At 43.5% G+C, this 18,772-nt stretch overlaps 1 protein-coding gene across 1 annotated transcript; it reads left to right on the top strand.

The window, feature by feature from the left end:
• The first annotated feature begins 5,428 nt into the window (after positions 1 to 5,428).
• On the top strand, positions 5,429 to 8,939 carry ccl25a (chemokine (C-C motif) ligand 25a). Its single transcript, XM_064929882.1, has 5 exons — positions 5,429 to 5,535; positions 5,994 to 6,117; positions 6,831 to 6,948; positions 7,188 to 7,284; positions 7,372 to 8,939. The coding sequence occupies exons 2-5, from the start codon at positions 6,057 to 6,059 to the stop codon at positions 7,402 to 7,404; spliced, it is 309 nt and encodes a 102-aa protein (XP_064785954.1). The 5' UTR covers positions 5,429 to 5,535; positions 5,994 to 6,056; the 3' UTR covers positions 7,405 to 8,939.
• Positions 8,940 to 18,772: the final 9,833 nt, after the last annotated feature.

Genomic DNA, 18,772 nt, shown 5'->3' on the forward strand with positions numbered 1-18,772 from the left:
ATATTGAAATCACCCTGGTCACAACCATAAACTGTCAACTCCATCTACCGGACAGGATATTAATTTAGTTTCAAATTGGTTTATTTTAATTAGGTTTTAGAGTCATAAGCAACTGATGGAAAACAAAATTACTACTTTGTAATGAATAAGAAAAATGACATTTTTTGCCAACTTCGCAAAACCTCAAATCCGCCAGATTTTTGTCGAATGGAAAGTGTGCTGAAAAATCTTAAAGAAAGGTTGCTTATTTTCAAATGAATAATTTTCTATATTTTACAAATGTTTGTATAGAACTTGTATAGAACTATTGTTTGAGGAAAAAATATGTCTTTTTTTTTAGTATTTGTATTCAAGTCCACCAGTGGCTTGTCCCCCCCTTAAGATATTTGTTTTGTGCAATGTTCTGAAAAAATATGTAATCACTGTTCTGCAACATACAGTTTGTTTGCTTAAACTGTCAAAGTATTTGCTGAACTAGATCATTTCTGAGGGATAATGTTTGCTTTATAAATGTTGTTTTATGTTCTGATTTTTTTTTTTAAACGAACAAAATGAATCCTGGAGCGTTATATAGCGCTTTACAATAAAGCCTTTTTTTATAGTCTAACGTTAGAATCTCAAAAAATCTGTGTTTTTTTTTTAAAGGTTTATAATCCCAATAGAATCGTATTTCAGCTGGAAAGAGGAGATGAGAGGCCAAACATGGAAGAAGATATGATTTAAGACCATGCTGACAGAGGCTCTTTAATGTCAGAGTTAGACTCATTGAGTGTGTCTCAAATGGCAACCGAAACGCTATGAAGTGCACTACCCATAGCTCTGCTTAACGTATGAGAATGTCACAACTGTCAGAACATGTCCAGAGGGAAAATTATTTGTGAGCACAAGACCTCTCTTTACAACGATATATAATTCCTGTCACTAAATCCCTATATGACTCTAAAAGTAGATTAGGTTGAGTTTATAGAGAGAAATTGTAATTCAATATTTCTACATTCTGGCATATCTGTGTATTCCTGCTTTTCCATCCCAACTTACTCCCACACCAGGGTGTCGCCAGCGTTTTATATACAAAGAAATTCACATAGAAATGTGAGTTATAGATCTGTCATTGTTATTAGGGCGGCAGCTAGCCTAGTGGTTAGAGTTTTGGACTTGTAACCAAAAGGTTGCAAGATTGAATCCCTGAGCTGACAAGGTAATTATCTGTTGTTCTGCCCCTGAACAAGGCTGTGTGAGTGAGTGAGTGAGTGAGTGAGTTATTTTATTTTTACAGGGACAATGTACAATAATCATCGTTTCAGTAAATGTGCCGGGTTTTAGCCAGCCGGCTAATTTTCAACAGCAGTCCCTGGGCAGGGCAGGTTATTAAAAACAATTACAATACAGACAATCATTGAGCAGTGAGCACACGCAGCGCAACATAGGACAAGCATGACACAGCATGCAGACAGAGCAACATAGCACAAAAAGCAACAAGACAAAATCCATAAAAGCAACAAAGTGTTTCCACACCTCACAAGCTACAGACTACAGACAACATGGAAAGCAGCAATGCACAGCTAGGGATTATGTTCACAAATCTGATTGACCTTTAGACATCAAGCATTTTGTGAAAGTGTGATAGGTGGTGCAGTTATGTGTGTCTGATGGCAGTGTATTCCAGACATGGGAAGCTCTCACAGAGAAAGCAGATTTACTAAAGGTGCTTTTCCTTAAGGGAACTATACAGTCACCTCTCATGGCAGACCTTGTGGATCTGCTGCCATATGTTTGGGTTTTCTGTTTAACAAAAACACTGAGTGGAGGGGGAGCCAGGCCATTTAGGATCTTGAATACACAACATGCATTGGTGTATTGCACAAGATTTTCCCAACTCGTGAGCTCATGCTTTCTTCGGATGTAACAGTGATGATGGTTATTGGGCTTCCTATCAAGCACTTTGAGAGCCTGTTTGTAGACAGACTAAATGGGTTTTAATGTTGTATAGCAAGCTTGGGTCCAACTAGTCAAGCAGTATGTTAAGTGGTGGAGTATCATAGATTTGAAGTACAGCTTTGCTACCTCTGTAGTCAAACAATTTCATGTAAATCGGAAATTAGCTAGGTTGAATTTGAATTACCTTTTTCACACTGCTTTTTAAAAGAGAGTTTGGAATCAAGTATGATGCCAAGGTACTTAAAATCAGATAACACCTGGAGCTTCTTCCCTGACACATAGACATCTGGCTCAGTAGCATCTGTTGCCCTCTTTGTGAAGAACATGCAGACAGTTTTATTCACATTGAGATGCAAACACGAGTCACTGAGCCACTTTGTAACCTGGACCATTACAGTAGTAAGTTCTTGTGCAGCTTGTTGTTTGCTCTTTGCATGCACATATATCACTGTATCATCTGCATACATTTGAACTTCAGATGAACTTTTGTGATGAGAATCTCATGGTCAACAGTATCAAAAGCCTTCCTTAGGTCCAGAAACACAGCCCAAACAACGCCCCCTTTGTCCATCTTGGACTTCACATTTTCCAGAACAAAGTAGTTGGCCATATCTGTGGAGTGTTTCGCTCTGAAGCCAAACTGCATGGGTGTAATGTGAAGGGGCTGTTGTTGAGGTGGGCAATCAGTTGTTCTGCTACACACTTTTCAACAACCTTCGACACCACAGGTAGTATACTACTGGACCTGTAGTTACTCACGTGAGCAGGGTCACCCGATTTAAAGATGGCCGTTATTTTGGCCGACTTCCATACCCTTGGAAACACCCCGAGACCAATAGATGTGTTGGTGATCTTAGTAATGGGGCCAATGAGTGACTCTTTGTAGTTTTTAAGAAAGAGTCCAGCCCAAACACATCTTTGGCTTTAGAGTTCTTTAGGGAGCTAATCACCTTGTTCACCTTTGACTCAGAAACCTCCCTTATGATGAAGACAGGTTGAGCGTCATTTACTAGCACTGAGCCGAAGAAATCAGTGGAGGGGTTATGTGTCAGTAGCCTGACAGAGTCATTAAAGTAGGAATTGAAGGCTATTGCTATTTCGACTGCATCCTGTGTTAGATTGTTATTCACCATGATTTCTAGTCTTTTTGTAGTGTTACTATGGTCTTTCCCTGTTAACATTTTTAGATTCTCCCAGATCAATTTAGAATTTCCCTTCGCTTCACCAATTATGTTAATAAAAAAAGTTTGCCTTGGCCTGTCTGATTTCATTCATCACCTTATTTCTCAATGTGGATTTTGGGTTAACCCACATTTCCTAGGCTGTCATTGAAAATAAGAATTTGTTCTTAAAACTGACTTGCCTAGTTAAATAAAAGTTTATTTTTATTTTTATTGAAAGCAAGTCTAAGCAGTTGTATGTCTGTTCTATTTCTATGCTTCCCATTCTTAAGTTTTGTTTTTGGGGTCTTTTATTTTCGGTTTTGTACACCAGCCTCAAACAGCTGAAATACTACATTTTTGGTTATGGACAAATATTTTTCACAGACATTTAGATGTACAATGATTACAGGGGAGGCTGGTGGGAGGAGCAACAAGAGGACGGGCTCCTTATATAGGCTGGAATGGAGTAATTGGAGTCAAACGTGATTTTCATTTGTTTGATATGTTTGATACCGTTCCATTTATTCCATTCCAGCTATTACAATGAGCCCGTCCTCCTATTGGTCCTCCCACCACCCTACCTCGGGATTGTTTTTTCTACACTATACTTGCTTGTTATGTTTTGTCACATAAACTGAAAATTAGGTGAACTATTAGAATTTTAGCAACCAGGAAATGGCAGAGTCGATTTCTGCATAGAGCAAATGTATTGTGTTTCCATCAGGAGTGTGACACTCTAAACTGTTGCTTTGTGAGAAGGTGTTAAAGTTCACAGTAAAGCCATTGTTATGAAAATGACAGCTGAAAAATACCCAGGGCTTTGCCTTTGCTTCAAGTCAGAGCAGGTCCTCCAGAGCCCTACCCCAGTGAGACACGGGTGCCGGCTCACAAAAGTCTGAACCTTTTGGGTAAAACACTGGGGTAAATCCTCAGTGGAAATGCACAAAAATCTGTGTAGCATGCTATAGCAACCTATACTTTCTTATGGATAGTAATTTGGTATATTTGTATTATTTGTATTATGTTGATCTTTGTCTCTTTTACAAGGAAAGGAAAGGTGGGGAAAAAAATGTCTGTATTAATGATTTGAGATCATGTTGTATGAGGTCGCAGATTGTATGGTCTCAGCACTGTCTACGGACCGTTCTAATCATCCAGTGCCTGGCTCTAGCAGTCTTCCCAGAAAAAAAACATTGTTTTACAATGGAGACGTTTGGTCAGGCTCACTATCTTGGCAATTCCCGAGATAGGAATTTTAATGGGCGTTCCTGTCTTGATAAAGGAAGCCATGGCTTTATCTGTTGGGAGTAAAAAAGTGTGGACTTCCGCTGACAATAAAAATAATTAAAGGAGAAGCAAAAAACAATGACCTTTGACACTGTTGCTACCATTTAATAGAAGAGAGTAGTAGAGAAGAGTCTCCCAGGTTACTGACAAAAACGATCTGCGGTTTCACCAGACAATATGATGGCTGGTCTGCTCCCCGAGTTACATGCATATTCTACAGCATTCCCCTGTGTCACACATCTTTTTCTATGACGATTAGCCTAAAACTAATTAAGTAGCGAAGGGCCAGGTTTGTTTTATGGCAAGTTTCAACAGAGGCTTTTGGGTAGATTTTGTAGACCCGTCAATAATAAAATAAATAAAAGAAGTAGCCAAGTTTGAGTCTAATATTTCATCCGTTTTGTAAATAATGCTTCCACATTTGGCCATGAATCAAGAACACATTATGTAAGAGATAAGAACAGATACTTATCACAGGTGAGCCCTAATCGTTATAAGCCATTGTGAGCTTGGGACCAAAAGATAATTCTGAGATTAATGGTTTTAAAGTTCCGAACCTTCTTCGTGTTTGAACGGTGACAGCAATGTTAACAACATGAATTGGCGTTATTTAGTGTACTACATAGGTAGAGAACATTGAACAGAACAAGTCTATGTCAATAATTACATATAGACAATAATGCAGATAGAACCATATAGTTCCAAACTCTCAATTGGTAAATGAAAATGATTTCACAACCATGAGAAACTGAATTAACTGTACTATTCGATTGGGTCTTTCAGTTCAATGTCTAATATATTTCCCTATTTAAAGAAAAGTAAACTGTGTGAAACTGAATGTATAACCGTCCTTCAGATGGAGATTACCCAGATTTATCAAGAACCCATATGTATTTTGGCAAGTTTTCTAAACAACGCTCCATGTGTCAATCAATTTTCTGCTTACCCAATAACAATCAAACTTAAAAAATAAAAAAAGTAAAAGTCAGAGTACCTCAGATACACAGGGGTGTGACACGTCACAGGTAATACAATCTAAGCTCTGTCTGTGTGACGCTAACTACATAAGAGCACGTTCCCTTGCACACCCAGCAGAATCAAAGGGAACAGCAGCAAACTAAAGACATCCTATCTCCTTCAGAGTTTTGTGAGTAGTACTGATAGCTGCCTTTGTACAGGGTAGCCTTCTAGAGTGCAAGGATTACTTCTTTTGTGTCACTGTCGTATGAAAAGCATATGGTTTTGCATAGTTTTGAATGTTATAGATTTTGTGCGTTATCATCAGTGAAATATGTATTATTCACTTTTTAGCTTGCAAAAAGTTTAACAAGATATTGTGAGTTGATACAGGCGGTCTACATTTGGACATATTACTATTTTCTATATAATTATACATCTGGACTGAAAAGTGTGCATATTTAGTTCACTTTATTTTAAGGTGATTGCTGATGTCCATTAGCAATGGAATACAAAATGTTATCATATAGCCTAGGTAAAACTACAAAACGACTTGAAAGTGGATAGCTTGGGGCAGTAAGATGTGGGAAGTTGCCGGAAGCAGAGAGACATTGATAAAGGTGTATGGCTATTCCTGTGTTGCTGCAGGGTTTGATTCCACTCTGCACCTCCAGGAACTCTTCACAGAGCCACGACCACACACACCCAGCCATGCGGTTCAACGTAATGTTCATTCTAATCCTAGCCTGTCTATGCGTCACGCTGGCCCAAGGTACGTTTAGTATAAATAGGATTTAACATGGGCTGGGTATCGGTTAATTAAGACTCTATGTGACAAGTGCTGATGTAAAACGGGCTTTTGTATAATATTTTTGAATTAATTGATCAAATCAAATCAAATGTATTTATATAGCCCTTCGTACATCAGCGGATATCTCAAAGTGCTGTACAGAAACCCAGCCTAAAACCCCCAAACAGCAAGCAATGCAGGTGTAGAAGCACGGTGGCTAGGAAAAACTCCCTAGAAAGGCCAAAACCTAGGAAGAAACCTACAGAGGAACCAGGCTATGTGGGGTGGCCAGTCCTCTTCTGGCTGTATGAGTTGTTGTTTATGGATTTTGACATTCATATTATGCACTGTTATACAGGAAAAATACAGGAAAGATGCAGGAAAAATACAGATACTAGGACTTTGATACTACCAGCTGGCCACTTGTCCTCAGAGAGATAAGCCAGCCTCACCCTGAGTGTTGTTCTGGTTTTATTTGATCACTGATTGTCGGATAGCGTTTCAGTCGGTGGTGTTGTTAGCTTTGCTTTACTGATAGTAGCATGTGGGGGGGGGGGTCAGTTTATTCCATTTTGAACCAATGGAATACACTGATTAATTTCTGTGCAGAGTTGGGGGCCTTCTCTTATTTCATTCATCATAAAGTACAGACGTTGAGCTGCGATCCTCTCCATGCCCCCCCCCCCCCCCCCCAGGTTCCTATGAAGACTGCTGTCTGAAGTACGTGCGGAGGGTGAAGAAGACCGCTGTGAGGATGGTGACGAGTTACAGGAGGCAAGAGACGGACGGGGGCTGTAACATCCACGCTATAGTGTAAGTCCTGACTGAGAATAGAGGAGTGGAACCGTAGAAAGGCTGCTACATGACTTTAGTAATACAGAACATGTTAAAAAGGACCTACAATGGACGAGACATCCAGCTCTGTGATGCACGACGGAGGTTCACTCACTTCATGAGGTTCAACTGCAAAACTGTAAAAGGCTATAAGCTTCATCCGCGTTCGTGTTTTGAAGGTCACCCTGAGTTTTTATTTCTGTTCCTGTCCACGTCAGGTTCACCATGAAGAGAGGCAGGTTGTTCTGTGCTGACCCCAGAGAGAAGTGGGTGAATGAACTGATGCTGAAGGTTGAAACCAAGAAGAGTAAAAAGGTGAGAATTTCTAACATAACAACAGGATTTATTTATTTATTCATTGATTTTATTCATCTTCCTGAAACCAATATATTTGTTTTCCAGCACATGAAGGGGCTAAAGAAGCGAGGAGGCTAGAAGCTTTCGAGACCGTGTCGTCTATAACCATTTACTCTGCCATCCTGCCGTGACAAGTCCTATTGTAAAATCAGTACGATTTTCGATGATGTCTGGTCACTGGAGGGACATTTTTGCTTTTCTACTGCAGAAGGCATCTGCTGCTTTAACAGAGATCTAACTGGAAATGTTGCATACTTTCTGCTACTGTGCAGTTCTGCTATTCCTTTAACAGACACCCGTACCTGTTGAAGTCAGCCCAGCCATTCTGTATGGCTGCATTTTACTGTACAGCAATCCTGTCGGAACCTGTGTGTGTGTGTGTGTGTGTGTGTGTGTGTGTGTGTGTGTGTGTGTGTGTGTGTGTGTGTGTGTGTGTGTGTGTGTGTGTGTGTGTGTGTGTGTGTGTGTTTGTATGTGTGTGTTTGTGTGTGTGTGTGTGTGTGTGTGTGTGTGTGTGTGTGTGTGTGTGTGTGTGTGTGTGTGTGTGTGTGTGTGTGTGTGTGTGTGTGTGTGTGTGTGTGTGTGTGTGTGTGTGTGTGTGTGTGTGTGTGTGTGTGTTTGTGAGTGTGTGAGTGTGTGAGAGTGTGAGTGTGTGAGCGTGTGAGCGTGTGAGCGTGTGTGCGTGTGTGTGTGTGTGTGTGCGAGTGTGTGAGTGTGTGTTTGTACAGTTTTTTGTGTGTAGCATAAAACCAGTGATGTTAAAAGTACCCAATTGCCATAGTTGAGTAAAGTAAAGATACCTTAATAGAAAATGACTCAAGTAAAAGTGAAAGTCACCCAGTAAAATACTACTTGAGTAAAAATCTAAAAGTATTTGGTTTTGAAATATACTTAAGTAAATGTCATTACTAAAATATACTTAAGTATCAAAAGTAAAATAAAAAAAAAAAATAAAAAAAATCCTTATATAAACAACCGGACGGCACCGATTAATTATTTATTTTATATATGGAAAGCCAGGGGCACACTCCAACACTCAGACATCATTTACAAGCAAAGCATGTGTGTTTAGTGAGTCCATCAGATCAGAGGCAGTAGGGATGACCAGGGATGTTCTCTTGATAAGGGTGTGAATTAGACCATTTTCCTGTCCTGCTAATAAGCATTTAAAATTTACTTTTGGTTGTCAGGGAAAATGTAAGGAGTAAAAAGTACTTTTCTTTTTTCAGGAATGTAGTGAAGTTAAAGTAAAACTTGTCAAAAATATGAAAAGCAAAGTAAAGATACTCACAAAAGTATTTCTACTTAAGTATTTTTTTTACACCACTGCATAAAATCTGGTATTGCATTTCACTGTAATGTCTACTACACCTGTTGTATTTGGTGCATGTGACAAATACAATTGGAGTTGATTTTGTATTGAACATAGCGCCACCAACCATTGCGCCACCAAGTAAAAGTGCCTACAATTTTTTTTGAATGAAATCTCTTTGCATTTGTGTATTCTTTGTATGTTTTGAGACTGTAGATTTTTTTTGTCAAATGTATATTTTTCTCGCTTGTTATATTGGTTTTCACTAACAAATACTAATAAAGTTGTGTACTGCGTTTCACTCTGTTTTGTTTATGGTTTGTGAGGTATGACACAACTAAGAGAACAGTTCCTTTATAAATGTTAACCCCCTAGTCTATGTCTAATTAGCATAATACAAAATCCCCCCCCCCCATCAAAAAATATGCCAGTTTAAGATAAAGATATTGGATTTGTCTCAATCCACCTCATCCGCCAATGTCGCACTTCTGCATCTGCGGTCGAAAGGTGACAGAGCTCGAGAGGTGTTTGTCAGACGCTGAGACATCTTGAAAATGTAGCGTCCGAACAGCTTGGCCTACAAAACTATCATAACCCCTTCTATGGAAAATGAGACTCTCATGAACAGGATGGTGTTCTCTGTCTTGCTCGGTACAGCCGATCTACCCAACTTCTGCCTGTAGCGTCCAAACACTTTGGGTGACACACTAATAAATCAAATAAAATACCATTTCATTGGTCACCTACATGTGTTCAGCAGATGTTTTTTTGCGGGTGTGGTGAAATTCTTGTGACCCATCTGTGGAAAGGGGCCTCACTAGACTAGGGGCCTTGACTAGGGGCCTCACTAGACTAAGGGCCTTGACTAGGGGCCTCACTAGACTAGGGGCATCACTAGACTAGGGGCCTTGACTAGGGACCTCATTAGACTAGGGGCCTCACTAGACTAGGGGCATCACTAGACTAGGGGCCTTGACTAGGGGCCTCACTAGACTAGGGGCCTCACTAGACTAGGGGCATCACTAGACTAGGGGCCTTGACTAGGGGCCTCACTAGACTAGGGGCCTTGACTAGGGGCCTCACTAGACTAGGGGCATCACTAGACTAGGGGCCTTGACTAGGGGCCTCATTAGACTAGGGGCCTCACTAGACTAGGGGCATCACTAGACAGGGGCCTTGACTAGGGGCCTCACTAGACTAGGGGCCTCACTAGACTAGGGGCATCACTAGACTAGGGGCCTTGACTAGGGGCCTCACTAGACTAGGGGCCTTGACTAGGGGCCTCACTAGACTAGGGGCATCACTAGACTAGGGGCATCACTAGACTAGGGGCCTTGACTAGGGGCCTCACTAGACTAGGGGCATCACTAGACTAGGGGCCTCACTAGACTAGGGGCATCACTAGACTAAGGGCCTTGACTAGGGGCCTCACTAGACTAGGGGCCTTGACTAGGGGCCTCACTAGACTAGGGGCCTCACTAGACTAGGGGCCTTGACTAGGGGCCTCATTAGACTAGGGGCCTCACTAAACTAGGGGCATCACTAGACTAGGGGCATCACTAGACTAGGGGCATCACTAGACTAGGGGCCTCATTAGACTAGGGGCCTCACTAGACTAGGGGCATCACTAGACTAGGGGCATCACTAGACTAGGGCATCACTAGACTAGCGGCATCACTAGACTAGGGGCATCACTAGACTAGGGGCCTTGACTAGGGGCCTCACTAGACTAGGGGCCTCACTAGACTAGGGGCCTCACTAGACTAGGGGCCTTGACTAGGGGCCTCACTAGACTAGGGGCCTTGACTAGGGGCATCACTAGACTAGGGGCATCACTAGACTAGGGGCATCACTAGACTAGGGGCCTTGACTAGGGGCCTCACTAGACTAGGGGCCTCACTAGACTAGGGGCATCACTAGACTAGGGGCATCACTAGACTAGGGGCCTTGACTAGGGGCCTCACTAGACTAGGGGCCTCGACTAGGGGCCTCACTAGACTAGGGGCCTTGACTAGGGGCCTCACTAGACTAGGGGCATCACTAGACTAGGGGCCTTGACTAGGGGCCTCACTAGACTAGGGGCCTTGACTAGGGGCCTCACTAGACTAGGGGCCTCACTAGACTAGGGGCATCACTAGACTAGGGGCATCACTAGACTAGGGGCATCACTAGACTAGGGGCCTTGACTAGGGGCCTCACTAGACTAGGGGCCTCACTAGACTAGGGGCATCACTAGACTAGGGGCATCACTAGACTAGGGGCCTTGACTAGGGGCCTCACTAGACTAGGGGCCTCACTAGACTAGGGGCATCACTAGACTAGGGGCATCACTAGACTAGGGGCATCACTAGACTAGGGGCATCACTAGACTAGGGGCCTTGACTAGGGGCCTCACTAGACTAGGGGCATCACTAGACTAGGGGCCTTGACTAGGGGCCTCACTAGACTAGGGGCCTTGACTAGGGGCCTCACTAGACTAGGGGCCTCACTAGACTAGGGGCATCACTAGACTAGGGGCATCACTAGACTAGGGGCCTTGACTAGGGGCCTCACTAGACTAGGGGCCTCACTAGACTAGGGGCATCAATAGACTAGGGGCCTTGACTAGGGGCATCACTAGACTAGGGGCATCACTAGACTAGGGGCCTCACTAGACTAGGGGCCTCACTAGACTAGGGGCATCACTAGACTAGGGGCATCACTAGACTAGGGGCCTTGACTAGGGCCTCACTAGACTAGGGGCCTCACTAGACTAGGGGCATCACTAGACTAGGGCATCACTAGACTAGGGGCCTTGACTAGGGGCCTCACTAGACTCGGGGCATCACTAGACTAGGGGCATCACTAGACTAGGGGCATCACTAGACTAGGGGCCTTGACTAGGGGCCTCACTAGACTAGGGGCCTCACTAGACTAGGGGCATCACTAGACTAGGGGCCTTGACTAGGGGCCTCACTAGACTAGGGGCCTTGACTAGGGCCTCACTAGACTAGGGGCATCACTAGACTAGGGGCATCACTAGACTAGGGGCCTTGACTAGGGCCTCACTAGACTAGGGGCATCACTAGACTAGGGGCCTCACTAGACTAGGGGCATCACTAGACTAAGGGCCTTGACTAGGGGCCTCACTAGACTAGGGGCCTTGACTAGGGGCCTCACTAGACTAGGGGCCTCACTAGACTAGGGGCCTTGACTAGGGGCCTCATTAGACTAGGGGCCTCACTAAACTAGGGGCATCACTAGACTAGGGGCATCACTAGACTAGGGGCATCACTAGACTAGGGGCCTTGACTAGGGGCCTCATTAGACTAGGGGCCTCACTAGACTAGGGGCATCACTAGACTAGGGGCATCACTAGACTAGGGGCCTTGACTAGGGGCCTCACTAGAGTAGGGGCCTCACTAGACTAGGGCATCACTAGACTAGCGGCATCACTAGACTAGGGGCATCACTAGACTAGGGGGACTAGGGGCCTCACTAGACTAGGGCCTCACTAGACTAGGGGCCTCACTAGACTAGGGGCCTTGACTAGGGGCCTCACTAGACTAGGGGCCTTGACTAGGGGCCTCACTAGACTAGGGGCATCACTAGACTAGGGGCATCACTAGACTAGGGGCATCACTAGACTAGGGGCATCACTAGACTAGGGGCCTTGACTAGGGGCCTCACTAGACTAGGGGCCTCACTAGACTAGGGGCATCACTAGACTAGGGGCATCACTAGACTAGGGGCATCACTAGACTAGGGGCCTTGACTAGGGGCCTCACTAGACTAGGGGCCTCACTAGACTAGGGGCATCACTAGACTAGGGGCCTTGGGGCCTCACTAGACTAGGGGCCTTGGGGCCTCACTAGACTAGGGGCCTTGACTAGGGGACTAGGGGCCTCTCTAGACTAGGGCATCACTAGACTAGGGCATCACTAGACTAGGGGCATCACTAGACTAGGGGCCTTGACTAGAGGGCCTCACTAGACTAGGGGCATCACTAGCATCACTAGGGGCATCACTAGGCATCACTAGACTAGGGGCATCACTTGACATCACTAGACTAGGGCCTTGACTAGGGGCCTCACTAGGGCCTCACTAGACTAGGGGACTAGGGGCCTCACTAGGGGCATCACTAGACTAGGGGCATCACTAGACTAGGGGCCTTGGGGCACTTTCACTAGACTAGGGCCTCACTAGACTAGGGGCCTTGACCTCACTAGACTAGGGGCCTCACTAGACTAGGGGCATCACTAGACTAGGGGCATCACTAGACTAGGGGCCTTGACTATAGACTAGGGGCCTCACTAGACTAGGGGCATCAATAGACTAGGGGCCTTGACTAGGGGCATCACTAGACTAGGGGCATCACTAGACTAGGGGCCTCACTAGACTAGGGGCCTCACTAGACTAGGGGCATCACTAGACTAGGGGCATCACTAGACTAGGGCCTTGACTAGGGGCCTCACTAGACTAGGGGCCTCACTAGACTAGGGGCATCACTAGACTAGGGGCATCACTAGACTAGGGGCCTTGACTAGGGGCCTCACTAGACTCGGGGCATCACTAGACTAGGGGCATCACTAGACTAGGGGCATCACTAGACTAGGGGCCTTGACTAGGGGCATCACTAGACTAGGGGCCTCGACTAGGGGCCTCACTAGACTGGGACGGCAGGGTAGCCTAGTGGTTAGAGTGTTAGACTAGTAACCGAAAGGTTGCAAGTTCATATCCCCGAGCTAACTAGGTACAAATCTGTTGTTCTGCCCCTGAACAAGGCAGTTAACCCACTGTTCTGAGGCCATCATTGAAAATATGATTTTTTTTTTTAAACTGACTTGCCTCGTTAAATAAAGGTCAAATAAACAGACTAGGGGCCTCACTAGGCTGTAGGTCTCCAGCACCAGTTAGAAAGATGAATGGAAGTGTATATAGAGAGTGTTTGGTGACAAAACCCCCCCGGCTTAGACTGTGATGGGTTAATGCTTGATGAGTTATGACACCGCCAAGAGAACATTTCCTTTGTAAATGTTAATGGTTGATGAGTTATGGCACCGCTAAGAGAACATTTCCTTTATAAATGTTAATTCTTGATGAGTTTTGGCACCACTGAGAGAACCGTTCCTTTATAAATGTTAATGGTTGATGAGTTATGACACCGCTAAGAGAACATTTCCTTTATAAATGAAGTAGAAAGAGGTTAACAGAATCTATCGGCATTCAAAACAGCCAATATACGTACATAGAGTACATGTTGTGGCTTTTCTGACAATGCACAGTAATGTCCCTAATATTCCCATCGAGATGTGTTTATTACAGCTGTTAAATATTTCTCTCTGTCCCTTCTATGGTTCTGGATCGATAGACGTCACTACAGACCTTTACACTTTCACTTTTACTGTCAAACCCAAGAGCCTTTGTGTTGCATAACCTTAGACATCTTTATTGTCACGCGGTTCAAGGACAATACAATAAAAAAAACATTGGACACTTTGTTCCTTCACCAACCCTTTGAAATAGTAATTTTATTTTTTTTGTACCATTATTTAACTAGGCAAGTCAGTTAAGAACAAATTCTTATTTATAATGACAGCCTAGGATCAGTGGGTTAACGGCCTTGTTCACGGGTAGAACGACAGATTGTTTACCTTAACTTGTCAGCTTGGTGGATTTGATCTTGCAACCTTGTGGTTACTAGTCCAACACTCTAATACTGGCTAAGGTGTTGCATTTATCACACGACTTAGTGGTATCAAATACACAATTGATACGATAAGGAAGATATGTGGACTGAATGAAAAGAAGAAATAGACCAGATACAGAAATGCCCCCATCAGTATAGCATTACCACAGATGTTTTTGTTGAAGCCTCCAGGTGATATGACTAATTTGTTATTTTAGCCAGAATATCCAAGTAGGAAAGGCTATATTCCCATCTACCTTTCAGTGTTTATCATAAGTGCCACAAAATGTTTTTCACAGTACAAAATAGAAGAGGATGGCTGCCGGAGAGAATGGTTGCTGTTTTATTGGCTATTAACCAGCCGTGCAATTTTTTTCCATTTTTTTTCTTCACATTGTCGGATGTGGCAGGGCTTGCAAACTATTACAGACTACAAAGGAAAGCACAGCTGAGAGCTGCCCAGTGACACGAGCCTACCAGACGAGCTAAATTACTTCCTATGCTCGCTTCGAGGCAAGTAACACTGAAACATGAATGAGAGCATCAGCTGTTCTGGGCAACGGGATAAACGGGATAAAATGGCGCCGGAGAGGAAGGCAGACGTTTTACGTGTCCACAACTGATTGTGTTTTTTGTTAGTTTATTTGCATTGTTGGTAACTTATTTTTAAAATTATTTTGTACATAACGTTGCCGCTACCATATCTTAAAACCAAAAATAACTTTTAGACATCAGGACTGAGATTACTCACCACGGACTAGCAGAATATACTTTTTTCCTTTCACGACTCCGATGAGCCCGACGCGAAGGATATACGGCTTGCTTAGGAACAGGCCCAGATCCCCGTGATTTGCGTGAAGAGGAGGCGGAGAAAAAGGGACCAAAGGGAGTGCTGCCTTTTGAGAATTTGTAGGCGATCGAATAAACCCCACTTCCTTCCATTCTGCTAGCAAATGTGCAATCTTTGGAGAAAAAATGATTTACGCGTAAGGTGAAACTACCAACGTGACATTAAAAACTGTAATATTTTATGCTTCATGGAGTCGTGCTGAACGACGACACTATCAACATACAGCTGGCTGGTTATACGCTGCTCCGGCAGGATAGAACAGTGTCATCTGTTAAGACAAGGGGCAGCAGACTAGGTATTTTTGTAAATAACAGCTGGTGCACGATATCTAAGGAAGTCTCAAGCTATTGCTCACCGGAGGTAGAGTGTCTCATGATAAGATGTAGACCACACTATCTTCCTAGAGAGTTTTCATCTGTATTTTTCATAGCTGTTTACATTCCACCACAGTCAGAAGATTGAACTAAGACAGCACTGAATGAGCTGTATTTCCGCCATAAGCAAACAAGAAAATGCTCACCCTGAGGAGGCGCTCCTAGTAGCCGGGGACTTTAATGCAGGGAAACTTAAATCCGTTTTAACAAATTTCTATCAGCATGTTAAATGTGCAACCAGAGGGAAAAAACACTGGACCACCTTTACTCCACACACATAGCTCTCCCTCACCCTCCATTTGGCAAATCTGACCATAATTCTATCCTCTTGACACAAGCCTACCAGAAGAGCTAAACTATTTATATGCTCACTTCGACACAAATAACACTAAAACATGCATAAGAACACCAGCTGTTCTGGAAGACTGTGTGATCACGCTCTAAACGCCTTCCTCTGCAACTGGATCCTGGACTTCCTGACAGGCCTCCCACAGGTGGTAAGGGTAGGTAACAACACATCCGCCAGGCTGATCCTCAACACAGGTGCCCCTCAGGGGTGCGTGCCCAGCCTCCTCCTGTACTCCCTGTTCACTCATGACTGCACGGCCCGGCACGACTCCAACACCATCATTAAGTTTGCCGATGCCACAACAGTGGTAGGCCTGATCACCGACAACGATGAGACAACCTGTAGGGAGGAGGTCAGAGACCTGACCGTGTGGTACAAGGACAACAACCCCTCCCTCAATGTGATCAAGACAAAGGAGATGATTGTGGACTGTAGGAAAAAGAGGACAGAGCATGCCCCCATTTTCATCAACGGGGCTGCAGTGGAGCAGGTTGAGAGCTTCAAGTTCCTTGGCGTCCACATCTCCTACAAACTAACATTGTCCAAGCACACCAAGACAATCATGAAGAGGGCATGACAAAACCTATTCCCCCTCAGGAGACTGAAAATATTTGGCATGGGTCCTCAGATCCTCAAAAGATTCTACAGCTGCACCATCGAGAGCAACCCTACAGAGGGTTGTGCAAATGGCCCAGTTCATCACTGGGGCCAAGCTTCCTGCCATCCAGGACCTCTATACCAAGCGGTGTCAGAGGAAGGCCCTAAAAATTGTCAACGACTCCAGCCACCCTAGTCATAGACTGTTCTCTCTGCTACTGCACGGCAAGCAGTACCGGATTACCAAGTCTAGGTTCAAGAGGCTTCTGAACAGCTTCTACCCCCAAGCCATAAGACTCCTGAACATCTAATCAAATGGCTACTCAGACTTTTTGCACGGCCCATTACGCTGCTGCAATTCTCTGTTATTATCTATGCATAGTCACTTTAATAACTTTACCTACGGGTACGTTACCTCAATTACCTTGACTAATCGGTGCCCCCGCACATTGACTCTGTACTGGTACCCCCTGTATTTAGCCTTGCTATTGTTATTTTACTGCTGCTCTTTAATTATTTGTTACTTGTATTTCTTATTTATTTGAGGTATTTTTCATAAAACTGCATTATTGGTTAAAGTCTTGTAAGTAAAACATTTCAATGTAAGGTCTACATCTGTTGTATTTGGCGCAATGTGACGAAAATGATTTGATTTGATTCAATTTGATTTTCATCGCAAGACTGATTGATCACATGTATGTTGCAATACTGGTGAATACTGAAGCCTAGTGAGAGTGATTTACGATGTCATAGTTAACCAAGTCAAGTGAGATTTATCACTTGTATGGTGCGGCATTAACTCAAAGATACTAGATTGTTTTCTCACAGTTCTGATGCATGTCCATTCCCATCCTGTGTTGTGATCTCTTATTCTGTAACCAGCGATGATGTGTAAAGTCAGGCATTTGTCCAAAATGGCAACCTATTCCCTATATAGTGCACTACTTTTGACCAGAACTCTATGGGTCCCGGTGAAAAGTAGTGCACTATAAAGGGAATAGGGTCCCATTGAGGATGCGCCCTTGATCTTTTTCCATCTTCATGGGTTCTTGGTCTTCCTCCATGATGTGTAACAGAAAGAGCCAGTCATGGTGTTTCTGATAGCATCTAACTGTGAGTCATGTCATAGTTTAGGACCTGGCTGGCTGACTCGATGATTGATTGTTTCCAATCGCTGGTGCCTCAAAGACTGAAATAACTTCAGGTAAATTCAACTCTTTACTACAGGGCAGCAGGTAACCTGGCGGTTAAGAGCATTGGGCCAGTAACTGTAAGGTTGCTGGTTTGAATCCCTGAGTCGACTATGTGGAAAATCTGCCAATGTGCCCTTGAGCAATGCACTTGACCATATTTGCTCCTGTAAGTCGCTCTGGATAAAAGCATCTGCTAAAATGTGGACCTGAGAAATCAGATTAAGAAATAATGCATTTTGGACTGAGACTGCATTGGTCCAAGATGCGGGGTGCTAATATTGCTCTCACATGAGTTAGGCCTACTTGTTGATGTCATTGACGGTTATGGTATGATCATTTATGACATGGTTATAATATTTCCTAAATTAAGTAGGCAAGTAAGTAGTACCAGGTGATCCATGTATGTTGTTGACATACATTATCACATGATGATGTGAATGTAGAGAAGCGATAGTACCCAATCAATAACACAATGTAAGTTAATGGGATGGTTCACCCAAATGACCAAACACAATGTAAGTTAATGGGATGGTTCACCCAAATGACCAAACACAATGTAAGTTAATGGGATGGTTCACCCAAATGACCAAACACAATGTAAGTTAATGGGATGGTTCACCCAAATTACCAAACACAATGTAATTAATGGGATGGTTCACCCAAATTACCAAACACAATGTAAGTTAATGGGATGGTTCACCCAAATTACAAAACACAATGTAAGTTAATGGGATGGTTCACCCAAATTACAAAACACAATGTAAGTTAATGGGATGGTTCACCCAAATTACCAAACACAATGTAAGTTAATGGGATGGTTCACCACAATGTAAGTTAAATTACAAAAACACAATGTAAGTTAATGGAATGGTTCACCCAAATTACCAAACACAATGTTAATGGGATGGTTCAAATTACAAAACACAATGTAAGTTAATGGATGGTTCACCCAAATTACAAAACACAATGTAGTTAATGGGATCTTCAAATTCCAAACACAATGTACTGTGAATCAATGATAAACTGGACAGTGGACAAACAAAAGTAATCATCTTCATTGCCTATTTAATTTAAACTTGACAGTGAATATTAAAAAGTATATT

Source organism: Oncorhynchus masou, chromosome 3 (genome assembly GCF_036934945.1).
Source record: "Oncorhynchus masou masou isolate Uvic2021 chromosome 3, UVic_Omas_1.1, whole genome shotgun sequence".
NCBI lineage: Eukaryota > Metazoa > Chordata > Actinopteri > Salmoniformes > Salmonidae > Oncorhynchus > Oncorhynchus masou.

What these genes read in the sequence shown, in the direction of transcription:
- ccl25a (XM_064929882.1), top strand. Translation starts at nt 6,057, where the DNA reads ATGCGGTTCAACGTAATGTTCATTCTAATCCTAGCCTGTCTATGCGTC. An exon ending in TGTAACATCCACGCTATAGT is followed by an intron (nt 6,949 to 7,187) that starts GTAAGTCCTGAC and finishes TGTCCACGTCAG; the next exon opens with GTTCACCATGAAGAGAGGCA. An exon ending in AAACCAAGAAGAGTAAAAAG is followed by an intron (nt 7,285 to 7,371) that starts GTGAGAATTTCT and finishes TTTGTTTTCCAG; the next exon opens with CACATGAAGGGGCTAAAGAA.